The sequence below is a fragment of the Hyaloscypha bicolor genome (assembly GCF_002865645.1).
Source record: "Hyaloscypha bicolor E unplaced genomic scaffold K444scaffold_118, whole genome shotgun sequence".
Classification (NCBI taxonomy): Eukaryota; Fungi; Ascomycota; class Leotiomycetes; order Helotiales; family Hyaloscyphaceae; genus Hyaloscypha; species Hyaloscypha bicolor.
In genome coordinates this window covers 1,286,043-1,298,018 of record NW_020194620.1, presented here as the reverse complement: position 1 = coordinate 1,298,018, position 11,976 = coordinate 1,286,043, and the positions used below count along the sequence as shown (strand labels likewise).

Sequence of the window (11,976 nt, the reverse complement as noted above, 5' to 3'; positions counted from 1 at the left end):
TTTTATAATTATATATTTTATTAAATAAATATATATTAAAAAGAATTAAGTATTAAATAAGTTATTTAATATATAAGGAAGTAAAAACGCTATATAATAATATTTAAAAAAGTAATAAATAAATGAAATAATATATAAAAGTAAAGAAAAAAAAGTAATTAAATAATAAGTTATTTTTTTATAAATTTAATTTAGCTAAAAGTTAGCTTAAAACCCATATAATTAAAGCCTTATTATTATAAGTATAGTATTTAGGGCTTGAAAAGCAAGATAAAAGATTTCTTATAAAGATAATTTAAAACTAAGAAAAAGAAAACTAGAATATAAAAGGCTATAAAGAAATATATATACTTTATAATATATTAGTTTATAAAAGGCTTAGTTTTCTAAATATTTCTAATATATTTTAAGTATATTTTTTTTAATAAAGTAATTATATTATTTATATTATATATATTATTATATAATTAAAAAGTAATAAAATATAAGTAATATTAGTTAGATAATTATATTAACTAATAAGATTAAAAGCTAAATTATAATACTTATTATATATATAATATATATAATATTAGAAAAAGTTATATTTAGTATTTAGAAAGATTTATTTAAGCTTATAAGGCTTAATTATTATTATATTAATAATAAGGCTAGTAAGATGCCGTGATTTTCTCTTGAAATACGGGCTTATATAATCTTAGTAAGCAAATATATTTGCGTTTTATATAATAAAAAATCAAAAAAGTAAAAAGGGTTTATATATTTTAAACCTCAATTATTAATAAGTATTTTTCGCCTGGTTTTATTCTATAATCGCATTACTTAGTATAAATTAATTAGGGTTGTAATTAAAAAGTTATTATGGGCGTAAAAGAGCAATCGTTTTATTACTTTTGGATCGGACCGACTGTATTTTTTAGCCCTCAGCATGCGTACTAAAGGCGGGCAAGAAGCATGTCCCTCTCTTACCCTCCAATAATCGCTTAAAAAGTATATCCTTAATACATACACATGCTCAAGATATACGCATACGCTCCGCACGCGACACCGGAGGCGCATAACGGGGTGCCCCTAGCCCATTAAGGTCCTGGTATTAGTAGAGATAATCATTAGAGCTCCCAGAATTAGTACGATGGCTAGTTTAATACCAAGTAGGCTTGGTCGTAAGGATCTGACTGCAGATACGAGAGAACCTGTAATGTACCACCTGTATGGATGCCCGAGGACTTCCTTGACGACATCTGACGATCTTGGCGTCATGTAGATGCATGAATGCCGAAGGTGGAGAAACGCCTATCATTGCCACAATTTCGTTATTATAATTTCCCAGTCAACTGAGGCATCTATGGATTTGCTCTGTATTAGCGGTCGTCATTCATGATGTCTCACAAGACCTCCAGGGTGGTTGATGAACTCACCGACACTTCCGTGTTGTGTTGAAGCAAAGGAGTTTCTCTCTACTCAGGAACTCTGCTATTTACACTCCCCATTAGATTTTCTATTTCTTTTTTGGAAGAACTTGTATAATGGCCCCAAGGCACCATCGTTTCTTCTCTAAGTACCGTCTTCTCTCACAAGAAGACCTGAAAGGTGATAACAGTGAGAGTGAGAAAGATAAGCGCGTATTTGCCCTGCAGCCACGATCCTCGAGACTATTCATTCAACTGCTTCCATAGTTCTTGTGTCTCCTTTTCGCCAGTCTGTACACTACCTCGATATATCACCCTTTACGTGACCCATATCACGAAGGCTTTGGTTGGTGCTCTGCTTTGCTGTATATTCTTCGTTAACAACTTCAGGCAATGAGCTGGGAGCTCCAATTATTTATGAAGATCGTAGGCATTTCCCCAACTCTCCTCATATTGCCAGCGACTAACGTTCAACTTAGGAACTTATTTGTCGAACACGGGCGGTAATAACTTCGATATCTACTCTCAGGATAATCCAGATAGAGATGAAATATGGAGATCCATACGGATGGACAAAATGACAGCCATCACCGTAGAAGAATACTCTCGTGTCTCACCTAGCAAGCAAACTGCTCATCTATACGGAGGTGAAGAAGGCTATGGTGTACTGTTGGAGGTGTTTCATCAACTTCATTGTTTGGTAAGATCACATCATTGTTTGTAAACATAGAATACAATTAATATAGTTACATTCTAGGACGCTATAAGACAGGAGTTTTATGCCGGTCCCATTGAAACCGTGGTGACCAAGGGATTTGCAGAAGGCGGTTACGCGGATCATTGTTTCAGCTACCTTGTTCAAACAATTTTGTGTCATGGAGATGTTGGCTTCATGACAGTGAGATGGCATGAGAGGATGCAAGCGTTTCATGCCAACTTCAATATTCAGAAGAAGTGTCGAAATGTCGATGCTATTCGGGAGTGGGCTTTGGCCAAAGAACCAAAGTTCCATCCAACCTCCAGATCTTCTAGATAGTAGACTTCAAGGAATTCTGAAGGAAAGTTTAAAGAAATTTTGGCCTATTTTCATTATGTATCGAGATTTTTGCTTCTAATATCTGATTATAAGTCTCCTATACCTGATTCGAAACATTGAAAAGTGAAATTCCAGAGGGGTAAATTTTGTTCTACCCCACCTTAGTATTATATACCCTACAAGGTTCGAACTGGCCATAAAGACAGTAGTCGAAGCCGGCTTTCTTTGCTTCTTGCGTTGATTTTCAGAGCAAGGCCTCAGTCGAAATACTGAAAGGAATAAATTTTCATATTCTCACACAGCATAATGCAATCCCTCTTCTGGAAAACCGCAGAAGCTCTACAACTCAGTGGCAGCTCACCATCAACGGAAGCAGTTAATTGCATATAAATTCATTTCACGCAAATTTTCCCATATGTGAAATTTCGGGTAAAGGCAATGAGTACTTTGCATTCTTTTTTTTAGACTAAATCTCCCCATCTCCAACCTCAGCAGCTTCCACAATTTCCACAACCATTTCAAACAACTATCCCGGACAAGAACCAGACTTTGAACCGCGTTTGCTGGAAGATGCTAAACGCCTTTGAAGATCAGATAGCAGCTCTTCCATTCAGCAAAATCCGTTCATTCAACAGCCGGTGTCATAGTAAACGTCGGCATCACGCTCGCAACCAAGAACGACATTGGCATCAGTTAAGTGAGGTTCCGGCTCACGGACACCGAGAGCCTCGATATTAGCTACAAGTGATATTGTTAAGATGGTAGATAAACTTATTGTAATGGTTTTGTTTCTTACCAGTTGGCATACTCATAACGCCAAGAGCAAAGGCAAAAGCGAGGACGATCTTGGAGAACTGCATTTCGAAGTTTGGAAGTAATTTGATTTGAATGTAAATCTGAGTAGCTGAAGTTGAGAATGGTGTTTGGTTTGTGTGAGAAAGAGAGGTCCTTTGACGTTTGTAATACTTGGAGGTTTCGCGGTGGCCCCTCTATCCCCTCGTCCGGTGAGACATTGCCAGCGCTAGCAGGGGGATCTCGCTTGGGCATAAAACAAATAACTAATTGTATTCAATAACCAACTGCATTTATTTTTTTTGGTATGAGCCCTGCTTACTAAAAATTATTGGATGCGGCCGCATATCAAAAAATAAAAATTCAACTTTAACGGGCGATTCTAGCCGCACCACAAGGTTAAAATAATTATATAGTTGTCAGGATATCGAAAATACTATGTCATGCTAATAAATCAAAGGATTTGTAATTATAATGAAGTTATGATTAAAAATCGATTTTTTTGGGGTGGGTGGATGGGGGTTTGGGCGGTACGCGCCTCCGGTTAGTCGTGATACACCGAAATCGGGCCGAAAATCAAAGTTTTTTATATTAACTTCCATAGCAGTGACAATCAAGTTTTTATAATTTTATCGAGGGCAAGCCTATGGACTGCGCATCAATTAATGTTATTTTTCTAAGGGAACCTAAGTGTGCTGGCTGTTAAAGAAAGTAATGAGGGGTTTAATTTTCGGCCCAGATTTCGGTGTATCACGACTAACCGGAGGCGCGTGGGCGGTTGGCTAGTGAACCCTTCAAGTTTTCTTTCTAAGCGAGACCCTCCTGCTAGCGCTGGCAATGTCTCACCGGACGAGGGGATAGATCACACGGGCTTGATTAACGGCACTAGCACCCGCTGTGCCTCTACTGATCTAGGGTACACGCCCTTGGATAAACCACTAGATATGCTGTGTTCATTGCAAGCTCTACAGAGATAACTTGTTGACTACCACGAGCATGGCTACATACCTCACCTATTGAGTTATGCAGATGAAGACTAGTATCACGTATCGCAAATACCCGTACTTGCCTTTGGAAAAGTAAGCACTAAGTGTGTCCAACCATGTCCAAAATCCAAAGAGCTACGTAATCGACCCCACAAGCATGCTTCAAGACCTTAATACTTTAGACTCAAGGATGAAAATCAGAATCATATGTCACGAATGCATATTTGCCTTAAGGAAAGTAAGCACTGAGTATGTTGTACCAAGTTCATATTCAAATGGGACAACTAAATGCATACTAGCAAGCATGGATATAGGGTTCTCCACTTGGGAGGGCTGGGTGAGAATCTTCCGGGAGAACGAAGCACAAACCTGGCCAGTGTTTACGCATGCTTGTCAAAAGTTTGACAGAAGTCATGACCTTCTTTGATAAGACTATCTCTACCCGGCTGAGAGTATCCACACTGAATGAATTGCCGAGGAGACTATCTGTGCCGCAAGCTTTGACTTGTTTGAGAATCTGACTGCGGGGTTTATGGCTTTGGGAGAAGGAGGGGAATGATACTCGGATGTGCGGACCTAAGCAATCTTCAATTCATTGCTTTCTTCCACTCTTACAGCTGTTACTTCACGTTTCTGACCTCTCGAGTAGTTCTTTCGACAGAAATACACCCAGCATCATGGGAGACCGTGACCACTCTTTTGACTCATTCCAAGATGATGTCGACGATGATTCACACAGTCTTCTAGAGAAGTTTCAACCTCTTAGAAACAGGAAGCAATTCGGTTTTCTTCACGGTCGTTGTGGACATTTTCTGTTCATCCAAAGCACCTTGATTATATTGTATACTGCAATGTTTTTTCTTCTTGTTGATCTCTTCATTGATCGACAGAGCGTCAAAAAGAATCTTGTCTACTGTAAGATAATTGCTCCATTGTCTTGAAGAAATATGGACACTTCTGACCACTTCGAGTAGCTCCTGCTGAGGATGTTGTCAATTATGAGTGCGTCCGCTTCAACGCTACTCTGGTGATTGATAGTCCCTACAACGGCGAACCTAGTCCCGAGGTAGACGAAGCTTGGACGGAACTCTTGCAATGTACGAGTACCTTAAAAAACATTCCGCCCCAGGAAATAAAGGAGCCATTGCTAATAATATAGATATGAATATCGAAGTTTCGAAGTCAGACCTAGACAGAATTCATGCAGACTCAATTGGGGTCCCGGGCACTGATATGTACGTGGGTGGCCTTGGCGTCTATCATGAGCTACACTGCCTAGTAAGAAATCCGATGAAACTTGTCCATGCTATTCTTACTCAACAAACATCATAGAAACGTATTCGTCAATATACGTGGCAGGATTATTATCATGCAAATGCCACCGACGAGGACAAACGACTCAACCGATTGCATACTGGTATCTTTCCTCCCACTTGTGTCGTACCATCCGCTGACCACAACAAGATCATTGTATCGATGTACTTAGACAGGCAATCTTGTGCCATACTGATGTTTCGCTGTTTACGCTGGAATGGTCTCAAGACATGCCAATGCCACGTGCCGACTTTTCGCATGAACATACCTGCAAAGACTGGCGTCGTATCTTCGAATGGGCAGGGCAAAGGAGCATTCCTGAAGAGCAAATGAAGTCCTTGCAACATCCAATTTATGGTAGGTAGCTGGAATGACTTTTTTCTGTACCATGTGCTAAGTCAATGACTAGGCTCAGCATTTCCAGACGGAAAAGGTTCGGTGCTTGGAGCCAGCGAAGACCATAGTGCCAAAATACATGAGTAGGTAGCATGAAGAGTACTCCGAGCTGAACATGAATGCAATCCCTTGATAATCGGTATCAGTGGACATTTTATGGTAGAGCATGTAAATATAGGATTCGCAAAAGAGCAAGTCACAAGCTGCCAAATCACCGAGTAAGAATAAGATCTAGAAGTTCTTAGTACTAGCCGCAGCTGGAGGGAAAAAGTAAAACGAACCCCCCCCCCCCCCCCGGTGTCGATTAGGGGTGTCGATTGGGGCCACACTAACCGAAATCAGCAAGCGGTGGTACGTGCCCGTATACGTTACTTTGTACACACCACTGTATGCAAATTAATATATATTGGCACCCAGTGCGCATTGCTTTAATGTACTGGAATGCGCATATTATTATTATTGTTTCCAGACGGATTTGGTTATAATGCATATGGCAATACTTAATTTCTCTTAACCTCTAGCAAAACAGAAAAATATACAGCGATATCTTGCCGGGTACTAATTAGTGTTAATTAGGGGTGTTAATTGTCCATTAAGGGTGTCGATTTTGGGTGTCGATTAGAGGCACCGATCTTACGAGCCTACCGACAGAAGTCCGTGTTTTTAGCGATGTTTTCAGGTGTCGCAAAACTCAAATCGCCCACTTCACTTCACATTTTCTCAGCAACTATAGATTAGAACTATATAGAATTCAAGCACGCGCGATAAAAGAAGCCGGGTTGAGTTTAGAGAGCCTTCAAACCCAATTCTAAATATAAAACAAAAGTGTCCAAAATAGTAATGGGGTTCGTTTCTTAGCGAAATGCCCTAAAAACACGGACTTCTGTCGGTAGGCTCGTTAAGAGAGCCTGAAAATTTAGCGATTAAGCACCTGGAACTTATTTTCCTCATGCGCAATAATCGCCTCGCTTATCCCAAGCCCCAAAACTAGAGCTCTTATATATAAACTTATACAAGTAATTATTTATATATTATTAAAACTCTAAAATCTATTAATATTTCTATCTAATACCCGCGGGGATTGGGGAGTGCCTTGGGGGGGCGTGTGCGATTCTAGGGCTGCATCGGTTCCTTAGTAATAAACTCGGGAAATGCCAAGCGCTAAGCCAAAAAAAAATTCTGCCATCGACACCCCTAATCGACACCCGGGGTGGGGTCGTTTTACTTTCCCCCCTAATTCTTGCCTGTTCCCTTGAGTTCTCCATTGTTGGGCGATATTACATCTTCAGAGGCTAGATCTCTTTACAATCAACACCCCAGCAAAGCGACGTTAACCACCACTTTGACTGTTGGACTCGAAGCACATTCAACATGTCGATCCAAGGCAGTACTACTGGCGGTTCGGTTGGATCCACTTGCCTAACTCCAGCTTTTGCAAATCCCCTTCTACTTCCTCGGGAACTGCTGCTCAGAAGTATCGACTGTCTACTGCCAACCGGTAGGGCCACCACCCTTGAGTCATGGGCCGGGACACCGCAACTCGATCGTTCCTTGGTCGAGTCGCGGACTGTCCTTTGCAACATCTGTCAAGTTTCTCGCCATTTTAACGCCATAGTCACAAGCTTCCTCTACAAGGTCATGGTCTTGAAAAGTCGAAGGGAGCTACTTTGCTTTTTCCGTACCCTATTAAGCGCACGACATCTACGACCGCTGGTGTCCTCTTTGGCGTGGGTGGGCGTTCTATCTGGCCTGGGACCGCTATTGCAAGTAGACGAACCGACTGAGGACGAGGAGATGGAACGGGTAATCTCCCAGTGTTGGAGTGGAAACGATTGGCCACCAGCTTCTGCGGAAGACGTATTTATTGTTCGTCGTTTGAATCTTGATCCCAACAATCCTCGGACCTTTCGGGCTTTTCAAATCCTTGGAGCTATTCTAGGAATGGCTTCCCAGCTTAAAGCTCTTTTCACCCTCCTTGGATCGGTCTCGGATGGAGTTCTTCAGAGAGGACGGATACCTCAATGTCCGGAACTTCTCAGCATTGGAAGACTACTAGCTCCCGAGACATGGATGTATGGGAGATATGAGTCGGCAAATATTGTCGATCTTCCACCGATATTACTGCACATCCTCCAATCACTCCGAACGATTACACTCGAGCCTCACTACGAGAAAAACACGCAAATCTATTACCCTACCTCCGTTCTTGAGCTGATCACTCGGTCCTGTCCATATCTCGAACGTATCGAAATTAAGGGAATCAACCACTGGAGATTAATGTTTTCCAATAACACCAGGTCAGAAGAACTAAAACCGGGGTTGGTCAATGGAAATGCAAAAGAGTTGATTCTTCGTCGGGCCTGGCATCCACAGTCTAGCTTACCCGTTATTGGGTCCGTATTTCCCAATCTCAGACAGTTGTATGCTGAATGGGATGATGGATCAAACGATACATGGCCGGGCAGACATTGGCCAACGGATAGGGATATTTGCAAAGGACTCTCTAGACTGGAACAGACCCTCGAAGTTCTACACCTGACCACGACACCAGGAAGTTCATGGCAACGGTCCAACTTTCCGTCCCTCTTATCTCCAGCTCTAGGTCGGATGAAAGCGTTGAATCACCTTACAACCGAAACCCTCTGGCTGTTTGGCAAAACCAGCCCCTCCGCACTGGATATCGAGTCCCTTCTCCCACCTTTTCTAGTCAGCCTCCATTTGGTTGACTATTGGGGTGTTTCCGAATGGGAGGAATTCTATCCTGACTTCTCTGATGGCTCTAATCCGCTTGAGTTTCTAACAAAAACTATGCGATACCTTCATATTGGATGCTGCACGGTTTTATCTGACCTCAAAGCAGTCAGAATAACGTCTCCTTTATTTTCCTGCTTCTTTGGTGGAGGTACTCAGTATGGTTTAACAGTGGATAATTATCCGGAAGATGTACAGAATTTTATAGATACTTTTCTACAGGTGTTTGCGGAGGCTAGTATTGAGTTCTCTATAGCTCTCTATAATGCCCTCGAAACCCATGGCCAATGGCCATGGTCTCGTATTTCTTCATTGCCCTTAGTTATTTAATATAATTTCTAGCATTTCTTAAATATTAGTTTAGTTAATTCTTTTATAAGATATTAGCTTATTACTAGTTTTAAATAAATTTAATAAATTTAGTATTATATAGAAACTATAGGCCGGTCACGTGATTTAGTATTACGTGACCAGCATTATTATATTTAAGCTCTGGGCCTCTGGCCATTTGTGCTATATCTCTCTTCTTAATATATATTTGAATTATATTACACGCAACTATATTTACTGCAATACAAAGGATTTAATTGTTATAAATACGAGGGGCTAATCCGGTCTAAACTATATATATAAAATAAAATTAATAAGGCACGAAAAGTGAAACAAAATGAAATAGTGCAAACAATTTTACTAAAGTAAGAAAAACAAAACAAACCTGACGGCCAACCGCATACTCTACACAGGCACTTGACATTCAATTTTTCCGTCTTCCGATATTCCTTCTCGTATGTCATATTCGACTTCTACTCGGGATGGGCTCAGTTCTCCTATCGCGCTGCCTCCATCTCGGCAGCGGTAATCTATGGGATGGTGTACTGAGGCCCACAGCTAGCTAGTCGACAAAACCGAGAAGCGAGATTTGATTTTCTGATTTCTAACAACCGTACGTACCTGCCCCTCTATTTTTAGAGTACGCCTCACTATTACTCTAGTAATTTAGTATTTATATTACTAGAAGTGCTTTATAATAGTAATATATAGCCTGAACTTATAATATATTAATACTATTAATACCTTATTTAATTATATTAAAATACTATAATACTCTATAAATCTTTTACTATATTATAATACTATTATTAAATAGGCTTATATAAATATTTCCTATAAAATAATTATAATAAGATTAAAAGATTTATAGAAAATTAATATTAATGCCTATATAATTAAATACTAACTACGAGAATGAAATATTTAAGTATATATTTAAATAATAGATATATCTTTTCTTTATATATAAATTATAATTCTATATTATCTGGGAGATATAAATAAGAAAATACTTAAGGATCTTAAGAATTATAGCTATATAGCTTTAATTACTAGAGTTATCTATATATATAAGAAGCTTAGTCTTATTTACTATATAACTATAATAAATAGATAAGTAGCAGACAAATAACTATTTATAATACTATAAAGTAAGCTAAATAATAGGCGAGTTATAGGTTATAAATAGCGGTATTTATATATATATTTCCGTTAATAAGGTTTATTAGTAATCCGGTTAGCCTTTTTATACTTTATAGTTTTATTCTAGCTTAAAAGATTAGAGCCTTATTTACTAATATATTTTATTATCTATAGGGAGAGCTTATATATAATATTATAATTTCTTAATTCCGAGGTAATTATACTATAAATATAACGAATATAATTTAAAAAAGGAAAATATATTATATCTGGGCTAAACTAGATTTAGTTAATTAATAGATATAATAAACTATTATTATTTGGGATCGAGATATATACTTATATTAATACTTATTTATATAATATTATCTAAATATATATTAGAATCTCTAATTAGATTATCTATTTAGTTATATAGTAATATCTTTAGATTTATACTTAAATAAACTATTATTCTTACTTTTTTAGGGCTAATTAAGGCTTTAAACTTTCTCTTATTACTAAAATATACTTTATATTCTTATAAATAGCTAATTTATTAGTTATATATATAAAGAACTACTTTATTTCTAGGAAAAGTACTAAGAATTAGCGAGTTAAATTCTAGTAATAAGAGCTTTAGAAAAGCTAGCTATACCGGTAATATATAAGTAATTCTATTTTTTTATATCTGTCTCTTATTTTTTCTATTATTAGAAGAAAGTATTAAGTACTAATAATTATATTACTTTTTTATTAAGGCTATTAGATTTAGTATTATAATACCGGATTATATAACTAATTCTAATTAGTATATATAGAACTACTTTTAGGAACTAGTCTATACCGGGAGTTATAATTACTAATACTTATAAAACTAGATTACTTTACTAGTACTTTATATATAATAGATCTAAAATAAGATATATAAGTTTATAAATTTATAAAATATTTATAGAATTAGAAAAAATAGATCTAGATCTAATATAGTAGCTAGTAAGCCATTTAGACTATATATAAGGCCTCTAGGCAAGATATAATATTAGGATTACCCTATAGATATAAAGCTTTATAATATAATTCTTAATAATTATTTAGTTTAGAATAAGTAATATAACCTTATATAGCTTTATATAAATAGTTTACTTATATACTAATATAGATATTAATAAGTTTCTATTAAAAGAAATACTAAAGTAATATTATTAGAAGCTTATATTTTATAATATAAATATAGCTAATATTTATATAAGAAATACTAATAGAAATAGTAACTAATTATATATTTAAGCTTATTACTAGCTCTAATATATAGTTCGAATATATATAGCCTTAGAATAACTACTAATATTAAAAGAGTTCGAGAAGCTAACTAGTAAATATAATATTACTATTATATAAAATAGAATTCTTAAGTAAGTTATTCTAATAAATATAAAATATATAAGTAATATATAGGCTAGAAAAATACTTATATAGTTTTTAATAATCCAGAACTTTATTTAGAAATAGCCCTTTATTAGTAATACTTCTAATAATATAGAATAATTAAATAAACTAATTATAAAATAACTAGATATATTAAAATAAGTATTATTTATTATTAAATATATTATTTTTAAAACCTTTTTCTTACTTTTAAAAGTAATACTAATAAAATTATTAAGTTCTTTTATTATATAAATATTCTATATTCTTAAATTCTTATTTTTTAAAATAGTATTACTATTTCTTAAAACCTGCTCTAATATTATATATCTTATAGCCAAATACTAGTATAATAATATCTAATATTACGAGTTCTATTAATTTACTAATAATAAATATAATATAGAGGCTA

General features: G+C 36.4%; 4 protein-coding genes across 4 annotated transcripts; 3 read left to right on the top strand and 1 right to left on the bottom strand.

Moving 5' to 3' along the window:
- Window positions 1–1,899: 1,899 nt before the first annotated feature.
- K444DRAFT_535899 (uncharacterized protein) lies at window positions 1,900–2,445 on the top strand (the record flags this gene model as incomplete). Its single annotated transcript, XM_024875331.1, has 2 exons — window positions 1,900–2,109; window positions 2,167–2,445. Coding segments are annotated over 2 exons (489 nt in total), but the record flags the coding sequence as incomplete, so codon positions are not given.
- Window positions 2,446–2,868: 423 nt separating this feature from the next.
- K444DRAFT_616255 (uncharacterized protein) lies at window positions 2,869–3,672 on the bottom strand. Its single transcript, XM_024880891.1, has 3 exons — window positions 3,560–3,672; window positions 3,242–3,503; window positions 2,869–3,183 (listed from the first exon to the last, which is right to left on the bottom strand). Exons 2-3 carry the CDS (start codon window positions 3,303–3,305, stop codon window positions 3,074–3,076), a joined length of 174 nt encoding a protein of 57 aa, XP_024733327.1. The 5' UTR covers window positions 3,306–3,503; window positions 3,560–3,672; the 3' UTR covers window positions 2,869–3,073.
- A 731-nt stretch (window positions 3,673–4,403) lies between these two features.
- K444DRAFT_567024 (uncharacterized protein) lies at window positions 4,404–6,214 on the top strand. Its single transcript, XM_024877150.1, has 7 exons — window positions 4,404–4,472; window positions 4,523–5,138; window positions 5,198–5,320; window positions 5,383–5,501; window positions 5,556–5,640; window positions 5,688–5,894; window positions 5,947–6,214. Exons 2-7 carry the CDS (start codon window positions 4,790–4,792, stop codon window positions 6,018–6,020), a joined length of 957 nt encoding a protein of 318 aa, XP_024733326.1. The 5' UTR covers window positions 4,404–4,472; window positions 4,523–4,789; the 3' UTR covers window positions 6,021–6,214.
- A 934-nt stretch (window positions 6,215–7,148) lies between these two features.
- K444DRAFT_616253 (uncharacterized protein) lies at window positions 7,149–9,024 on the top strand. The gene has a single exon (XM_024880890.1). It carries the CDS (start codon window positions 7,305–7,307, stop codon window positions 9,012–9,014), a length of 1,710 nt encoding a protein of 569 aa, XP_024733325.1. The 5' UTR covers window positions 7,149–7,304; the 3' UTR covers window positions 9,015–9,024.
- The last annotated feature ends 2,952 nt before the right edge of the window (window positions 9,025–11,976 follow it).